This window comes from Hipposideros armiger, unplaced genomic scaffold (assembly GCF_001890085.2).
Source record: "Hipposideros armiger isolate ML-2016 unplaced genomic scaffold, ASM189008v1 scaffold_226, whole genome shotgun sequence".
In the NCBI taxonomy this organism is placed as follows: domain Eukaryota; kingdom Metazoa; phylum Chordata; class Mammalia; order Chiroptera; family Hipposideridae; genus Hipposideros; species Hipposideros armiger.
Genome location: NW_017731576.1, coordinates 2,788,537 through 2,808,564, shown reverse-complemented (window position 1 = coordinate 2,808,564; position 20,028 = coordinate 2,788,537). Strand labels below are relative to the sequence as shown.

The 20,028-nt window shown below is 36.3% G+C and overlaps 1 protein-coding gene across 3 annotated transcripts in view; it reads right to left on the bottom strand.

Moving 5' to 3' along the window:
* Nucleotides 1–6,760: 6,760 nt before the first annotated feature.
* Nucleotides 6,761–20,028, bottom strand: part of NCK1 (NCK adaptor protein 1) — a 90,907-nt gene continuing 77,639 nt past the window's right edge. For 2 of the 3 annotated variants that reach the window (XM_019654598.1, XM_019654599.1), the window contains exons 3-4: nucleotides 9,755–10,467; nucleotides 6,761–7,624 (exon numbers count right to left, since the gene is read on the bottom strand). In XM_019654598.1, coding sequence (XP_019510143.1) covers nucleotides 7,430–7,624; nucleotides 9,755–10,467 — 908 coding nt within the window. In that variant the 3' untranslated portion in view covers nucleotides 6,761–7,429. The remainder of the gene's footprint in view (nucleotides 7,625–9,754; nucleotides 10,468–20,028) is intronic. The other variant, XM_019654600.1, reaches the window with a different exon arrangement.

Here is a 20,028-nt window from a genome sequence, read left to right as displayed (position 1 = left end):
CACAGTAAATGTTAGCTGTATCTCTCTTTATTACACATGGTCAAGAAGACTTGGTGCATGCTCTCCTTGATTCTTGCACTGCGAGTCAGTGGCCACATCTATGCCCTGACATCTGGTCATCAGCTTTTTGTATAGTCTCTCACTGCTCCCCTGGTGGCCTTTGAGTGTGGACGCAACCCAGTTTGTCCTTCACACATGCTGGCCTCAACATCTGTCGCTAATTTTACTTTTGTCCTCCCAGTTCTGGCTTCCTGATTCCTTTCTCCTAAATGCATTTTTGCCCCCAGTTTCCATGTTAAAAAAGCCAGTATGTACTGGGTATCTACTCAAGTACCAGGAATTGTCCTAAAGGTTTTCCATAATTAGGTACATTTTCATATATTATACAACAGACATGCAAGGTAAGATTTGCTTTCCAACTTTTCAGATGAGGACACAGGGCTTAGAGAAATTGATTTACTGGATATTACAGAGCTAGTCAAGGATGGAGACAGGAATTCCAACCGAGGTCTGGAATTCCAACTCCAAGTTCTTTACACTCACTTTACTGCCTCCCAATTAGCACCAAAGGAGGGCTCACAATGTGTCTGACGGGCACATAGGAGTGAGTGATCCAAGGGATTAGGCAAAGGCTTTAGAGGACAGACCTCAATATGGAGCCCCAAGGATGTACCCATTTATATTTGGGTAGGAGACATGCATTCACAGTTCGGCATCCCAATTGGGAGAATGGCATGAACAGGGCCCAAGGATAGACAAGTTGATGGGAATACTGAGGAGGAAAAGGGAAAGGAAAGAGGAAATGGGAGAGGGAAGAAGACTCATTTAGCTATGTTGTGGGGGAGTAAGGAGAGTTGTTCACCAGACCTGGAGGTCTTGATAGTTAGCTTTTCCTGGACATGGGTCCCTGTCAATATGTCCCTCCTCAGCACTGCCATGCTGATAAAACAGTACTGCCTGACAATCCTTCACAAGCCACTACAAGGAGTCTCTGTCCTGGGCTCTGCACACCTCAAGGGGCACTGTGGGGTAATGCTACCTGCCTGCCACAGCTTTTGCATGAGTCCCCCTCAGGACTGGTTCATGATTTAACAAGGAACTCAGACCACCCCACCTCTGCGTGGGCCATGCCATTGGGTGAGGGCTCCTGGGGGCTGTGCCTCACCTGCTAGCCTCTATCCTTACCTGGAATCCTCAACTCTGATCTTGTGTTTCTCTTCTGGCTTTGAGGCACTTCTTTCTATACCTTATCAACTGGTTGTGATCCCTGGTTTGTGCAACAGGCCGAAAACAAACTATCCTTGAACCTGTTGCCTACACATCTCAGGTTAATTTCCACCACCTTCCAGAGTTGAAAGATAATGTGTCTGAAGATGAACTGCTGGAAAAATGAACCTAAGTATCATAAGCAGGTACAGTATTTTCCCTATTATATTATTTGCCAATTGGAAGGAGAAGCAAGGAAATAGATTTTTACATAAAAGTAGAGGCAGTGGGAAGGGATAAGGAGGCTGATGGTCAAGGAAGAGCCCTCTGAGTCCCACAGGGCCAGGACTAGAATGAAGCAAGGAAGCATGAGAGTGCAAAATTTGAGATACTCACCCTAAAGTTGTGCAAGTGCAGGATAGGGCCTGGTCCCTGGCACAGACGTGATCCACACTCCATTCCAATAACCCTTCCTTGCCCTACTTAGCACAGAACAGTCCCCTCTTCCTTTTACCAAGATTCCTACATATCTACGTCCTATGTTTTAGCACATCTGACATTTAGGTGTAACCCACTGTCTTTTTTTGTAACACAGGGTATTTAAGTAGTGGAATTCCCCTTGTCTTACAGTCTTCTAACTCCTGCTTCGACAGATTGTACTCCAGATATCATTTCCACACACTTTCAAGCTCGTTTTCCGGGTTCTTGTAGCTCTTTTTCACCTCTTCTGAACATACGTAGTTTCTCAATTTCCTCCCTCATTTATTATCTGGCTACCAGTGCAGAGCATCAGGAATTTAACCTCCCTTAACCTCAATTCTTTCCTTAGCATGTGATCCATTAAAACCCTTAATTAAATCTGCCAAACTGCTCTCCTTCCTGCAGTTATAACTGATTTTTTCCTATGTGACAGTCCCTAACAACTCTTAAGATGGAGAATCAGGCTTTATTCAGAATAGCCCTTTGTAGTTAAAAATTCCACATTTAAATAAAACAAATACCACTTAATTTTAAAATTTGAAAATCAGAAAAAATGCTCTGTAGTAGTCAAGATCTTAACATAATTTTCAAATTTTGATTTTGGTTGCTGCACTTATACTCAGCCCCTGCTTTAATCCTAGTCATCAGTGGTTCTATTAAGGTAGCATACAATATGCTCAAAGGTCAATTCTATCAGAGGCCGCCTTTGACCATTTTATATAAATTAACAGCCCCACTCTCACTCTCCAAATCCCTCGACCTGCACTATTTTTGCTTCAGAGCACTTCTCCATTAGGCATTACATTACTAGAAATATATTTCATGACAGCTTTTGGACAACTTTGTCCATTTTATTCACTATCATATTGCTAGGTTAGAACACTCTGGTACCTGGAGCAGTCAAGTAATCTGAGGTAAATTGGCTGGCTGGATGGTCGGATGATGGACAAATATTTCTAAGAGCTATTTAAATAGACACACAATCATACACACAGAAGAATTCAAAAATACTTTTTCATCTTGACACCAAGTGATTAACATATGCCCCAATGAAATCAATATTTGTTTTCTATAACATCTCTTATCTATAATGTAGAAAACATATCAAAACAAGTGTGTGTTTGGCATTCTTTGTTCCTAGAAAAGACATGCTTATTCAAGGATTACTAATTTCTTCCCTAAGCATTCAAAATGATCAACTTAATAGCCATTCCTGTGTTTAGCCTAAAATTGACAACACTTCAGTCTCATTCTAGAATCCACTTGTCTCCACAATTTCCCAAAGGCTATCTGCAAATTTTCTACATGGTCTAAGGAATAAATTATCTGAGCCCAGAGATTTATTTAAAGCAACTAAATATCTTAACTACCTTAGATGTCTTATTTTTATCTAGGTTTGTTTGTTTCCATTTGAGTCACTATCATTCCAATGAGGTACAAGAAAACATGGAAAGACAAAACTTAGTACTGTGTCTTTTTGTCTTGTGTAGTTATAACTACAAAATAAATTCGAAACATTATTTCAAAATACTGAGACCAGTTTTCCCCTTGAGCTTTAAAAGTAATTTGAGTAGAAACATTTAAAAATCAACCAGTCCAGTAGGTAAATGAAATGTTTGTGTTAAGTCACTGTAGGCATCAGGCCAATTCTGAAATATCTGAGATAACGAAAGTGCTCTGGCCAGCAATCACATTCTCAAAAACCCCCTTTGGTTTAAAACATTTACCTTCTGTGAACATGGCCAATGATAACTTGAAAAACTCCTCCTGCTCTTTAAAATCTCACCAAGCCCAATTTAGGTGCTACTCATTAAACAAGTCTCAACAAGCTGTATACACTTTCAGATCAAAAGAACATCTTGTTAGTAAACTAGAAAAATGTATTTTGGTTCTTTGGTCATTTGGTTTAGGTCATGTAACAGCAAGAAATTAGGGTGTGTCTTATGCATATCTGTGTTTAGAAGATGACAGAGTTGAGTCATATAAACTTGCTAACCCAATAGAAGCAGCTCATCAGGAGAGGGGAGTTTTCTATTGTGCCTTGCAATAGAATCAAATAATGGTCTCCCCCAGAAGTAGAAATGTGGCATTTTTTACAGAGCCCACTGGATGCTGCTCAAAACATAAAATTAGGGTGTCATCTATCTTATATCAAACATCCTTTATGGAAGAAGTGACAACAGTTGTGAAGCCATTTGGAAACAGTTAAAAGATCTACATGAATACAAGATTACAAAGGATCTTCTAGCAAAATATTAAAATGGAAAAGTTAAAGCAGGTTGTAATACTACATTCCTAATTTATTGATTTGGACATTGCATTTTAAGTGTTTCTAAGTGACAGTTTGCAGATTTTGAACTGAAAACTCTCCATGTTACAGGTAAAATAGGGAGCAACAGTAACTGCATTTGGAGATGTGAACTAGGAGAATAAGGGATGGGAAGGATTTTTTTTTTTTTTTACCATATACATTAGTAAAAATAAGGGGACCATTCATACTGGGTTCCGTATGATAGTTGCCTGCAGGAATTCATCTCCAGTCTTGTCAGTCTCTCATTTTCCAGTGGAAACCAGACCTCTGAATTTTATGTGAAATCCCCCAATTTAAAAATGTTAATTACTTTTTAAAGCACCGTGTGAGTAGAGCTATTTGGTTGTACCCTGATCAGGGCACCCTGGCCAAGATCGGGGTGGGGGGGGGAGCGGGGCAGGGAAGCAGGAAGGGCTGCTGCGAATGGTGGTGGTGGTGAAATTCAGACTTGTAAACAAAAGGAGCTGGGTTTGTGTGTTTGTGTGTGTTGGCCGGGGTGGGGAGGGGGGCTTTCCTTATTCTCACAAAGGAACCTACCTACACAGACAGTACTGGTCATGTTTCTTTGCAATCTCTGGATTAGATGATAGAATTAGAGCATTAAAGCTGGAGATAATTATGTGCCACATTAAGGATGATCTTATTCTAACAACCCAAGTTGCTCATCTGCTAGGCCTTTTTATTCTTCCAGCAATGGCAATGGATTGCACTTAGCCTTCCTATTCTGTTTAGTGATATACCTGTGACACACGCTCAGCAAAGAAAATCCTTCTTCCAAGATTTTGGAGAAGTTCTTTGTAGAAGTGGGCTGGGCAGGGTTATGTATATGTATTTAAATTGATAGCTAAGCATCTCCTCACATGTGGAAGAAGATTTCTGTAATACTGCCCTTCTCAGGACTCTCCTCTAAAAACAGGCACACAGAGGGCAATGTGTCATTATAAAGAGTGTACCAGGCTGGGAATAAGGAAATCTAGTTTCTAATATAAATCCTGCAACTGGAGAGTTATGTGGATGTTTTCTAAGGCTGTTCTAATTCTTATGAAAATTGCTTCAAGTAAAATTCATGCTTATAAAAACAGCCATTGGTGTAATGCTTTTTAAAAACTCATAAAATGTTGAAGCACAAAATTAAGTAGTTCCCAGTGAGGTTCTCATCGCCTAATAAGAAGAGCACACAATAGATATTACTGGCACGCATGGGCTATCTGGGAACTCTCTAGTTACTATAAATCTAATTATGGCACAAAAATATGCATTCTGCTTCCAGTGCTACTCCATTCCTAGCTACGTTCTCAAAATCCTTAACATCAGCTCAGTGGGGTTTGTTATAAACAGTTCATGTCTGTGATACAAAGTATTAATTGCTCCTTAAAAAAAAAACAAAAAACCCCACAAACATCCATTTTAAAAAATAAGACCAGAGGAAAAAAACAGATGGAGAAAAGCACCATTAAATGTTTGTTTAACATTAAATAAAAAGATGTTCACTACCTACTCATTTTACAGCCACTTTAAAACTGTTTTCTTCAATTTATATTCAAGTGATTTTATAGCAAAAAAGATAAGCATACATGATGTTTATTTCCATTAAACTTATCTAATAATCAACTTAATAAACAAAAAGGAACTGAGATTGATAATGAAATATAAAAAAGGCTTTAAAAGCAGATGTGATGAAAATTTTAAAAATTGTGTATCAATATCTTAATTATATTTGCTGACTCCGGTTGCTTAGTGGGAGAAGCCAGAGCTGCCACCCAGTGGCAACATCTTTTAAAATGATTTTAAGGTTTAAAGAAAAAAATTTAAAAAACTTAAAACAATTAAATAAAAAAAACCAAGAAAACAAAAACTTCATGAATTAGATGACTTCAATTCTAACATCAGTAATTCTGGTGTATTAAATGTCTGTTTATAACATTAAGAATGGGACCATTCATTTGCTTAAGATGCATTGTGGAAAAATTTGAAAATACAGTAAATACCTTGGTTTGCGAGCATAATTTGTTCCGGAAACAAACTACTCGTATTGCAAGATATCACTCGTTTACCACGTTAAAATGTATTAGAAATGTTTGCTCGTCTTGCAGAACACTTGCAAACCAAGTTACTCACAATCCAAGGTTTTACTATATATGACTTCCAACTATTTACTAAGCTTTAGTATTTTCAATTTCAACACTGAAGGTTACTTTGCTTAAATTTAAATCTCCAGAATTAATAATGGAGGGGAAAGCTGTGACCATAAAATATAACTGGTTTTCTTCTGTGGCCTACAGAAATAAATTCAATATTCTATAAGTAGCCTCTCATCCATACACTCAACCTTCTGCTTGGTAAATAAAAACATAATAGAAGCACCTGTAAAAATAAGACTTAAAAAATACTTTAACCATTAGCACAACCCATCTTTTCCTCGGGTATATATCAATTTTAGTGTTCCACTCAACAAAACTGAAAGCTGAAAGGAAGAAATAAAAATAGTAGAAATACTATGCCTGATAATTATTGATATTTAGGGATGGGGTAAGGAGGAAAACAATTATCTCTCACTGCCTCTGATTTCCCCCAAATTTGGCCATAGCTCTTTTCACATTAGCACAGATACAAAATATCCTAATACAAAATGTTTTGGCAAAATAACACTAGGTGAAAAAACTAACACTAGAACATCCATTTACAGTTTAAAATGTTAAACATCTGAGACTGCTTTGTTCTCTTGAATAAACAAATGAGAGAAGCACTAAAAAGAATTCTTAGAAATTTAGAGATTTTTGTTTCCAACAGTTGTAAATTAAAATTGTACAAGATATGTTTTCTGGCCTATGTCTCATTTGTTTTGCTTTACAGTGAAAACAATGAATTTTTAAAAATAATGGCAGACACAACATACTTCATATGTACAATGGCTTGTAACAAATACAATACCTAAAAATAATTTCTAATTTTCCATTTATTATTGCTATTTAGTCACAGAAAAGATTAACACTCTCCAAGAAATTTATTTTAGCATATGCCATATATTGATATAATTTTATATGAAGAGAAACAATTGAGAAAGTAACTAATATGGTGTCCTTACAAGGAAATAAAAGAAAGGCAATAAAGAAATTCTTCCATATAAAGACTTTTGATCTGCATCATTTTTTCCAAAATATAAAACCTTAATATTAGAAGCAAAGAGAAAAACAGCAAAAGAAACAATAAAACAGAAGACCAAGGATAAGGAATTGTTCTATGCAGATGTTTTGCATATGTAGTATATATGTATGGACTGAGTTACAATAAAAATACTTATGTATTATAGTCAATTCTCATATAGAGTTAGAAATAGCAATATCCAATCTAGCACGACTGGACTGACATTTTCTCAGTCTTCAATTACATGATGAATTAGAGCTGTGCAGCAGTCATTTCTGGTCAGCAGTATCATGATAAATGCTTGATAAGATATAATTTTTCTCCTTGTTCACTTGTAAAAATTGGTGCCTTTTTGTAATGTTCTACAAGTTCTTCCATGGTGCTGAATTTACGCTGCCCAATGCAGTAGACAGTCTCTTTTAGTTGGACTTTAAAATGCTTGTTTTTCCCTTGTGCTTTTAGTGACACTGAGAAATCATTTGGCTAAAAGAGAAAAAACATGTAGGGTAAACATTTTGAAAGACATCTATTAGCATTTTAATATTAAACTAATAGCTAAAATATGAGCACTTACTAAGTACTAGGCACTATGCTAAACTATTTACATAGATTACCTCCTTTACACCTCAAAACCCATTTTACAGGTAAGAAAATTGAGGCTGAGGGAAACTAAGTTGTCCAAGATCCATCTAGTTGACAACAGATCCAGGATTCAAACCCAAGCAGTAAGACTCCAAAGTCACTTAACTAATAAGTTGACGTTACACCCACAGCAAATCCCTTAGTTTAACCTCTGAAGCACAAGAGATATCTTCTGTCCAGTCAGATTACTGGAGAAACACATGAGAAAATCCAAGACATCCACCCCTTTTCAATTAGTAGCTAACAGTAGTTGTCTTACAGAGTAGCTGAGATAATATTCTAAATTCTCAAAGATGAAGGACACAAAAATGAGAATTAACATAAACTTATGAGAAGGCATAAACTTAAATGCCTACAAGGGGCAAAAAAGAAATGTAAACAAATGACAGGGTAGACAGGCAAAGGGAACTAGTCACCCTTCCCTACCATCAAGGACCCACTCTTCCTGAGGGATTACGTACAAATACAGGCCCCAGTCTAAAGGAAGTGGCCCTTTAGCTGTGATTGTTGCCTTGAGGAATGAGGGCTCAATGATGACAGGATTTCCTATTTTAAAAGGGAAATCTGATTCCTGAATTTTTATAATAAATCTCCCAATATTTAAATACTGACAGTAAATTCCTATGTGTAAAAAAACATTGTATAGGTCAAACAAAATATGCCTGAGACTTTTACTTTAAAAATTCTACTACTAAAATTAATGGTATATTTTGGCTAATATTCTGTACTCAATATCCACAAGAAAACACATAGTATTCTGCAATTAAGCTACTTCATTAATTAGTCTTTTGGGGTTTTTAACTTAACTTTTTTTTTAGTAATCTGTATCAATCAGAGGTCTCTTTTTATACAGTTATTGCCAAAGTTTCAAGCAGTGGACTTCTTGGAAACATCCCATACTTATGATTACTTCACCACCCACTCCAAGGTCACTCCCTTCCTAACCCCTCTGCTCACTGCTTGTCCTTGAAAGCAGGGCCAGGTCAGGCATCTAACAGAAAACCAATCCAACCACTCTTCCCTATCACTAACCATCTGCTCTTCCTGAAGGGTTATGTACAGGCTCCATTTCCTGAACTTCATATTGGCAGTTCAATTAATCTGTCTCTCCTCTTTCCTTTCCTCCCTTCCTCCCTTCCACACCCCCCCCCAACATGTACCACTGTAGATTTTTTTTTCTTTCTTTCAACCTTTTGTACAATCAAACATTCACTTTTGTACAACTACATACACGCAAACAAAGCCAATACTAATCATGATCTGAAAAGTGGAAACATAGTGGTATCGCTCCTTTATCAAGAAAAAAATAAAGGCCCTTTTTAAGGGAAATGAGAATCAAATTCTAATATCCTAGACAATACCAAAAAAGGCCACATAACTATTTTCTTATTCAATTTTGATGTTTTTATAGTTTTACTGTTTTACTAGTATTAGAATAAAATTTATCTTTTATTGCAAATGCATTTTAAATATCATGATCGTTAAATTTGAGGTACATAGTAAAAGCGAATTCCAACTTCCAAACAACAAATTCATGAAGAAACTTAAATACCACTTTTTAAAATTTAGGGATTTCCTTTATCATAAGGACAACAGTGTATCCAATATGCAACTTAAAAAAGGTTTTCCCAGTTTTTTCGACTACACTGTTCTACTCTCAATGAAGAAGCCAGTGTTAAATGTTCTCCATTTTTCAGCTTAAGGCAACAAAATATTTCAGGAATGCAAAACCAGCAGAACTAGACAAGGCCAAATAATCCAGTGTAGTATCCCTGCTAGGACTATATTTTATTCAAAATAAATCCAGTTGGAATGAAGGCTGACTTTAGCTTCAGGACATTTACGCTTATGTTCCAATTTACTACCTGGTTAACTTCAGGGAAGCTACTTAACTTCTCCAATCTTCTATTTTATTTTTTAAATAAAATAAATAAGAGCTCTATTTCCATTTACCTTTGAAAACCAACTTACCGAAGACTCACTATCACGAATGAGGAAATCACCTTCGTGCCCTCTTTCATTTAATGCCATTTCTGCTTGATGCCTGGTGACTTTCCCATAATACCAAGGGTTGCCAGCAAACTTTCCAGTGCGTGAAGGCCTAATGTAATCACACTGTGGAGGTGATGGTTCCAAACCTGAAGTTAATGGATTATTCTGCATAATGGTAACATAGTTTTTTGGCACCAGACCAACCATTCCATTGATCTTCCTGCATTTCCACCACTCAGGGTCATTTTCAGGTTTTTCAATAACATCCATTACATCTCCTTTCTCAAAATTAAGTTCTTCATCATTGGACGAGCTGAATGGGTAAAGAGCCTGAACCACATGCAACACTTGCCCAGTATTTAGGTTATTGACGACTGCTGCTAATTTCTCTGACAGAGAACCCACGTGGTCACCCAAAGGACTGTCACCTTCCTCAGTTACATAGTTTGACGGGAACCATCCAACTTGTCCATTGTAGCTACCCCGCCACCACCCATCACTGCATTTCTCCATGACGATCACCTTCGTCCCTTTTATCAATGATAATTCATCCTCTCTCTCTGCCATGTAGTTAAATTTCACATGCGCAGGCATGTTGAGGTCATAGAGACGTTCTCCTGGGTCAACAAAGCTATCATCAGCAGGAGATGCAGAATCTGGCACACTAGGTTTTCTTTTCACTTTTCCAATGCCTGTTTAAATAAAAAGGGGTAATGAGAAGATAAAACAAAAAAAAAGCCCAATCTATTCATTATTTTAAAAAGTCTTCAACTCTGTAGTTCTTTTAATCCTTTAAATTTAGATAATAAATTTCTTTCTTTTTTACATCTCTATGACTTATTTATTTTATAACTGGCAATTTGCACCTTTTGACCACCCCTTTCACAAATTCTCTTTCCATAACCAAACACTTAACTGTAGTTATTATATGAAAGTTTACCTTCTCATTTTTTTGTCAAAGGCCCTGAAATAACTGCATAACATAATTATCAAGTTGTTGTAAGTTAATAAATTTCCTCTTAAATGTAAATATAGACTATTTCTCTCGTCTACAATCTAAGTACATAAAGACTCCACCAAACCCATATTCTTCTTGTCTTACTTTTTAACCTAGATTCTACAATTAGCTTCACAGAAATAAAACACTAATTTAAATTACAACTTGATATGCAATATAAATTGTAGTTATAGCTGGGTGATCCTCCCATTTGCTTTCATAGTTCCAAGACCCAGGTTGCTCTATTTACCTCATGTTTATTTTAAAATAATATATTATTTACTTGTTTACCTCCCCTCACTCCATTCACATGTAAACTACAAAAGGGCAGGGATTTTGTTTACTTTGTTCACGGATATACTTCCAAAGATCTCACACAGTAGATGCTTTATGTTTATTGAAAGAAATAAGAAAATCACCAAATGGTACGGTTGCCACAAATGTATGCTACATCAACTTCACTCAGGCATTTGCACTGCAGCTCACTTCTTAGCACATGACTGTGTTCTACTCTTACTGAGAAAACTCAGGCATTCCTCAGTAAAATTTCTCAAATACCTTCTCGTGACACGCTCTCAAAACCTTTTCATTACCTTCACTCTTTTTCTTCACCCAACTTTCTAACCACTGACCCTTCTGGGTTCTTGATACCATCTTTCCTGCCTCTTTTGGGATTCTTGGCCATCCTTTTTTTCCTTCCTACTCAGTCCCTTCTACTGTCTTTAAAAACACATTCAGATTGCTTCTATTCTAAAATAAAGTTACTTCAAATCTGCTACTCCTTTTAAAATACGCCATTATTTAAAAAGTTGTCTTCCGGGCTGGCCGAGTGGCGCGATGGTTAAGAACTGGCTTGGGACGCCAGAGGGCCCCGGTTCAGATCCCACATATGAGGGCCGGTGGCGCTGCCCTCTCCACAACTAGACTGAAGAACAAAAGGACAGCAACTTGTCTGTTCCCCTTCCCCAATTCCCCAGCACTGTTCCCAATCCCCTAATTTCCCAATTTAAAAAAAAAAAAAAGTTGTCTTCCTTCTATCCTTCAACCTTTTCACCACTCACTCACTCACTCCTCCTAACTCCTTATAGTCTGGTCACCTATCTCTACTATTGTGCTAAAACTACTCAATTAAAACCATTCTTATGAAACTGTCATCTCTTGATCTGCCAAAATCAGTACCTTCTGGAGTCCTCAGTTTTTTTAAACTCTATGCTGCAACCAAGATCACAGATTACTTTCTCCATCATTTTTGCCTTACCTTCCCTTGGAGTCTCCTATTTTCCCTACTGACCTGTTAAATTATTCTTGGGGTCTCTTGTCTGGGCTCCTCTAAACCTTGTTGTAAAATTGCACTGTATCTGTTTACTTGTCTATCTCCTTAATAAGAGAATGAGCTCCCTAAGAGGAGAAAACTATATCTTATTACCTTGTATATTTAGTGCTTACCAGTACCTACACCAGCGGTAGGAACAAAATGAATGTTTACTGAGTGAATAAGTGAATGATTCCTCAGTTGAAAGTGTTTCCCAAGATGCCATGCTTGGACTTCCCTTCCACGTCAAAGAAATAATACAATTTCATTTTCTATAACTTCCAATATAGAGGGTTCTAAGATCCCTTTGCAGCTCTCATCTCTTTTTAGAATTCAAGCACTACAATTCCAATTGTCACTAGACATCTATATAGTGTACCGTCAACAACTCAAACACAAACACCTATGTCAAAATTCCATAAATTAACTCCCTCCCTCCTAATTTCCTTAATTCTGGCTAATGGTATTACCATCCTGAAAAAATCCCCACATTAGGGATTTCTGTAGAATAGAGAATTCTAGGCCTCCATCTCTCCAAAAAAGTAATTAATGAGCTGGCAAATACTGTCAGAATCATCTTTTGCAGAACTCTGGAATCTATTTAAAAACTTATAAAAACTAGGGCAAGGCTTAATGAAGAAGCTGCTGCTTTGTAGTAAGAAAGCACTGTAGCATTTTAAGTTACCTGTCTACCATCTCTTACATCCCAAATCAGTAGTGGCTGTGAGGACAGCAACCTGCACACCTAATGCCAGAAGAAGTCACATGGATCTTATTGACAGAGAATTGTGATTGCGGGTTTCAACCTATCTGGCAGCAACCTGAAGGACCAGCACAATGGCTTGCCTTGGTTTCACCCAACTTGAAGCATTCCCAGGCTAGAGTGTCTTTTGCTAAAATAATTTAATTGATTAATTAATTTAATTAATAATTTAATTGATGCAATGGCTTTGGGCAAGGGACAACAACTGGGACAAGGAATAACATATTGAAAACCCTAGAAAGGAAGAGTTTGGGATAGGATATACGTGGGGTAATAAGGGCCTTAAAAAAACTCCTATGTATGCCAGAGAATCAAGAATGCCACACACATAGCTAGGGCTGGAGACATGCTCAGGAAAGGCCTGAGAAGACCCTAAAATTTCGCCTATGGCTGACCTTAGGACTCTGAAGAAGCAGTAAATGATGGCTAAGGGAAAGTTATAAATAGCCTGGTTAAGTGCTGAAAAGAGTTTTTTTTTTTTTTTTTCTTTTTGGTTCCAGGTACTTAAGCAAACTGTCAAAACATTAGCTGCCCAATAAGCAAATACAGCAGATTTCAGTGGCCACTCATGACAAAGAATACAGATTTTACAAAAATAGTATAGAAAAGTCACTAAACAACAACCCACAATAAGAAGCAACAACAAACCCTAGAAAGGGGGCAGAATCTGTGGGACGGGGGGATGGGACTATCAATCAAGAATTTTATATCCATCAAAACTGAAGAAATTAAGACACTATCAAATAAACAAAAACTGAAGGAGTGTGTGCCATACTGTGCTATAAGAAATGCTAAAGTCTTCCAGGTTGAAATGAGAAGACACTGAACAGTAACTTGAAGTCACATGAGGAAATAAATAACAATGGTAAAGGTAACCACATTCATAAATATAAAAGCCACTATTATTACATTTTTGGCTTGTAAGTCCTCTTTTCTTTCCTTTATGATTTAAGATGCAAATGTATGAAACAATAACTTCAAACCTAGGTTAATGGGTGCACAATGTATAAAGATGGACTATAAAGAAGCAGAGTTTTATATACTACTGAAGCAAAGTTTGTATTATGTCACACTTGATTGCTAAAATGTTAAGATGTTAATTGTAATCCCCAGGTTGATCACTAAGGAAAAACTAAAAAATATATAGAAAAAGAAATGAGAAGGGAAACAAAATTGTAAATCAGAAGAAAAAAAATCAATTACAAACGAAGGCATTAATAGAGGAGTTGAGGTGGAAAATGGTATAAGGCACACAGAAAACAAGTAGCAAAATAGCTGAAGGACTTCCTTAATAGTAATTACTCTACACATAGATTAAAATGTTGGATTTTAATTCTAAAAGGTAGAGGATGGCAGAATGGATTTTAAAATGTGCTATCCACAAGATACTCACTTTAGATCCAAAGATTCAAATAGGTTTGAAAGTGAGAGGATGGAAAGATATTCCATGAAAATGGTAACCAAAAGAGCAAGAATACATAACAATTCAAATACAGACACATCAACAGCAGAGCCCAAAGACGTCTAAAGCAAAAAACTGACAGAATTAAAGGGAGAAACTGACAGTTCTACAACACAGAGACTTCAATACCTTACTCTCAATAATGGGTAGAACTAGACAAAAGATCATTAAAGGAACAGAGGACTTGGAAAATACTATAAGCCAACTAGAGCTCACAGGAATATATAGAACACAGGTAAACAACAGCAGAATACACACTTTTCTCCAGTATTGCACATGTAACACTCTTCAAGATAAACCATATGTTAAGCCATAAGACAAGTCTCAATAAATCTAAAGAGACTGAAATCACATAAAATATCTTCTCTAACCACATGGAATGAAACTAGAAATCAATAACAGAAAGAAAAACTGAAAAATTCACAAATATATAGAAACTAATACACTCAAACTGATGGGTCAAAAAAGAAATACAGATGAGATTGGAAAATACTTTGAGACAAATTAAAATGAAAATGCAGCATACCAAAATCTATAGGCTGCAGCAAAGCAGTGCTGAGAGAAAAATTCATAGCTCTAAAAGCTTACACTAAAAAAGAATATTGATTGCAATCAATAACCTAACTTAACTCCTTAAAGAACTAGAAAAAGGTCAAGCTAACAGAAAAGAAGCTAGCAGAAGAAAGGAACTAATACAAATTAAAGCAGAGATAAACAAAGAGACTAGAAAAACAACAAAGAATCAATGAATTCAAAAGTTGGTACTTGAAAATATCAGCAAAATTGACAAATCTGTAGCTAGACTGACCAAGAAAAGACTCAAATTAATAAAATCAGAAATTAAGTGTAGACAATACTAGAGACTATGGAAATAAAAGAAAAAGACAACACTACGAACAACTGTGTGTCAAGAAATTATATCACTTAGATGAAAAGGATAAACTGCTAGAAAAACAAATTACCAAAACTGACTGAAAAAGAAATAGAAAATTTGGACATGCTTATCACAAGTAAAAGATTAAATCAGTAATCAAAAACTTCTCAACAAAGAAAAGCCCAGGACCAGATAACTTGACTTGTGAATTCTACCAAACATTTCCTTCTCAAACTTGTACAAAGAGGAGGGAATATTTCCTAACTCATTCTGAGACCAGCATTACTCTCATACTAAAGCCAGACATCACAAGAAAACTACTGACCAGTATCACTTATAAATATAGGTGCAAAAATCCTCAGCAAAATAGAAGATTCTCATTATTCACGGTAGTTATGTTCTAAAATATAAAGTCACCATGAATAACCGAATTAGCAAACAATGAACCACCGCTCCTAGGGGAAATACAGTGTTAGGTTCTCCAAGCTTCTGTTCACAATATTTTTGTCAACCAATCAATACATAACCTTGTTTTATGTGTGTTTCTCTTTAAAGACAGTTTAATATAACTGTTGATTCATTATCATTGAATTCACGGCCACCATCACTATAACTCATCCCTGAGTGAAGCTTACCTAACATGTGTTTTTTTTCCATAAGGAAAATCACAGGGGTTTTTTAAAGCTAACACTAGAGAACACTTTAGTCCTATGCTTGGAGCCATTTTAAAAAGCAAAATCACCCCCCCAAAAAGCCACACAAAAAAACCCCAAACAAGCAAACAAACAAACACCAAAACCATGGTGCTAAATAAACAGACTGTGAAAAGGACACCTATTTACAGTATGAGAGCTGAAACAAGAGGCAGAGCGTTACCTTGTTCAAACTCAGCTAGCAACATGTGCACATCAGGCAACTCAAATTTTTTGCCACTCTGCACATGTCTGCAAAAGCACCGCAAGTATCAATTTGGGGCTTACAAATAAATTTTAGCAAGTAGGCAAATTCACAATATGGAATCATCTATACTAGCAAATTAAACATAGCAGCATACTAACAGAATTGTACATCATGATCAAGTGGGATTTGTCCCAGCAATGTAAGGGTGGTTCAACATATGAAAATCAATGTTACACACCACATTAACAGAATAAAGGGGAAAGAAAAAAAACACATGATCTTCTCAATTGATACAGAAAAAGCACTAGACAAAATCTAACACCTTTTCATGACAAAAAGAGTCAACAAATTAGGAATAGAAAGGAATTTCAACATAATAAAGGGTATTTATGAAAAACCCAGTTAACATCACACTCCATAGTGAAAAGGCTGAAAGTTTTGCCCCTAAAATCAGGAACAAGACATGGATGCCCTCCTTCACCACTTCTATTCAACACTGCTGGAAATAACAGCCAGACTAACGAGGCAAGAAAAAGAAATAAAAGATATTCAAACTGGAAAGAAGTAAAATAATCTTTATTCACAGATGATATGATCTTATATAGAGAAAATCCTAAAGAATCCACAAAAAGCTAGAATAAATGAATTTAGCAAAGTTGCAAGATAAAAATCAACACACAAAAATCAGCTGTATTTCAATGAACTAGCAATGAACAATCTGAGAGGAAATTAAGAAAACAATTCCATTTATAATAACATTAAGAATACACAGGAGTACATTTAATCAAGGAGGTACAAGACTTGTACACTGAACACTACAAAATACTACTGAAAAAAATTAAAGACCTAAATAAATGGAAAGACATTCAGTGTTTATAGATTTAAAGACAAAAATTTAGATGGCAATACTATCCAAAGTGATCCACAGATTGAATGCAATCCTTATCAAAGTTCCAATACCGCTTTTTTGCAGAAACAGAAATGTGATCCTAAAATTCATATGGAATTGCAAGGGACCCTAAAAAGCCAAATCAATATTGAAAAAGGAAAATGAAGTTGATGGACTCACATTTCCTAACTTCAAAGCTTACTGCAAAGCCACAGTAATTAAAACAGTGTGGTACTGGCATAAAAGGACAGACATAGACCAATGGAATAGAATACAGAGTCCTGAAATACACCCATACATATATGGTCAAATGATTTTCAACAAGGATGCAAAGACCATTTAATGGGAGAAAGAACAGGTTCTTCACAAATGGGGCTGGGACAACTGGATATCCACATGCAAAAGAATGAAGTTGGGATTCCTACTTCACAACACATATGAAAATTAACTCAAAATGGATCAATGACGCAAATATAAGAATTAAACTTTAAAACTCTCGGGCTGGCCAAGTGGCTCAGTTAGTTAAGAACCCGAGCTCTGAGCAAAAGGGTAACTGGTTCGATTCCCACATGGGCCAGTGAGCTGCCCCCGAGCTGAGCTGCCAACAGGTGGCAGGATGGCTCAGCTGGTGAGAGCATGTGCTCCTAACAACAAGGTTGCCTGATTGACTCCTCCATGGGATGGTGGGCTACACTCACCCACAACTAGATTGAACATGGCACCTTGAGCTGAGCGGCTGCGAGCTGCCAATGGTCAGCAGGATGGTGACTGGACTTGGGAGCTGAGCTAGCTGCATCCTTCACAACTAAGATTGAAGGACAACAACTTGGCTGTTCCCCTTCCCCAATAATATCTTTAAAAACACACACACACAAAACTTGAAAACTCTCAAGAGAAAACATTGGGTAAAGTCTTCATGACCTTGGATATAGCAATAAATTCTTAAAATTTGACTGCAAAAGAAAACAAAAAATAAAAGATAAATTGTATTTTACTAAAATAAAAAACATTTGTGCAAAAGATACTATGATGACAGTGAAAAGACAACCTAAAGAATTAGGATAACCTATAGAATTAGAAAATAATATTTGCAAATCATAATTCTGATATGGGTACATATCCAGAACATACAAAGAACTCTCAGAACACAACAGAAAGAAAAACATCCTATTTCGAAAATAGGCAAAAGACTTGAATAAATATTTCTCTGATGAAAATTTAAAAAACACCCTCTTTCAAAAATGAGCAAAGAACCTGAATAAACATTTCTCTAATGAAGACATACAAATGCCCAAAAAGCACAGGAAAGTTGCTCAACATTATCAGTCATTAGGAAAATGCAAATCAAAACCACAATGAAGGGCCAGCCGAGTGGCTTAGTTGGTTAAGAGCTCGCTTAAGAGTTTGAGCTCTGAGCAACAGCGGTTCGATTCCTGGACCAAGCTGAGCAGCCACTGAGCTGCCAACAGGTGGCAGGGTGGCTCAGCTTAAAAAAAAAAAAAACCACAATGAAATACCACTTTACACCTACTAGGATGGCTATAATAAAACCAAACCACACACACACACACAAAGGAAAATAACAAGTGTTGGTGAGGATATGGAGAAACTGGAAACCCTCTTACACTGCTGGTCAAAATGTAAAACGGTGAAATTGCTGTGGAAAACAATCTGTTGATTCCTCAAAATGTTAAACACAGAATTACCTTATGATCCAGAAATTCTACTCCTAGGTATATACCCAAAAAGAACTAAAAAAGGTATTCAAACAAATACTTATTACACAAATGTTCATAACTTTAGTATTCACAATAACCAAAAGGTAGAAACAACCCAAATGTCCATCAATGAATGGATAAACAGTGATATATATAATGTAACATTATTCAGCCACACAAGCGATGACATAGTGGTACGTGCTACAACGTGGATGAACCTCAAAAACAGTATGTTAAGTCAAAGAAACCAGACACAAAACATCACATATTGTATAATTCCATTTATATTGAAATAGCCAGAATACAGATAAATCTATATAGACAGAAAGATTAGGACTGAAGGAAGGCGGTAACAGGGATTGCCTACTTAACAGAAATGGGTTTCCTTTTGAAAATGGATTGGAATTAGATGTGATGGTTGCACATCATAGTTAATGTACTAAATACCACTGAATTGCACACTTTAAAATGGTTAATTGTATGTTATATGAATTTTATCTGATAAAAATTTTTTTCTTAAAGGATTCACACATCAAATCCTTAAGAATCATGTCTTCACTTTCTATTCCCACTATTCACACGCTAGTTCAGGTCCATTATATTGTGTTTGAGCCTTCATTATCCTCTAAACTAGTTTCTTACTAATCCAACCTATCCTGCTTTAACCCATCATCCACATCACCCAGTCTAATCTCCTTATATATACAGCTGCAATCACATGACACTATTGCTCAAGAGCCAGTAGTCGCTCTTCATTGACTATTAAATCAAGAGAAATATTCTGCTTAGGACCTTAGCCCTCTCTATAGAGTGTCTTCAGCCTTTCATTCCAGGCTTATGGTATAGACTTGAAAACAGCGTAGATCTTGAATCACCCTTTGGGTTCAAATTCCAGCTATGACACTTAACTAACTGGAATCTTGAGCTATTTCACTTTTCTGAGCTTAGAAATGGAGAAAACACCACTTACCATGACAGTGTTGTGAAAACTGAATAATGTAAAGTAATACCATAGTGGATACAGTAAATGTTAAACAAAAGCATCTTTCTATAATATCCTGCACTGAAACTATCCTAAATTTTTTATTAAAATGGGCCACTTAAATGCCCTAGATATTTCCACCTTCATGACTTAGTTTACTTTGTTTGCTAGTTTCTCTCCAAAATCTTATTAAAACTTCTACCTCTCAAAAAATCTACCCATTCAAGAAGTGCCAACTCAAATAACAACTTTATTATTTTATTCATCTTCCCACTCCATGTTTTTCAACATCCTTCATTTTCCCCCTCAACCCTAATGATATATGTATGCTCTCCTTTTTTTTTTTTTTTTTTTTA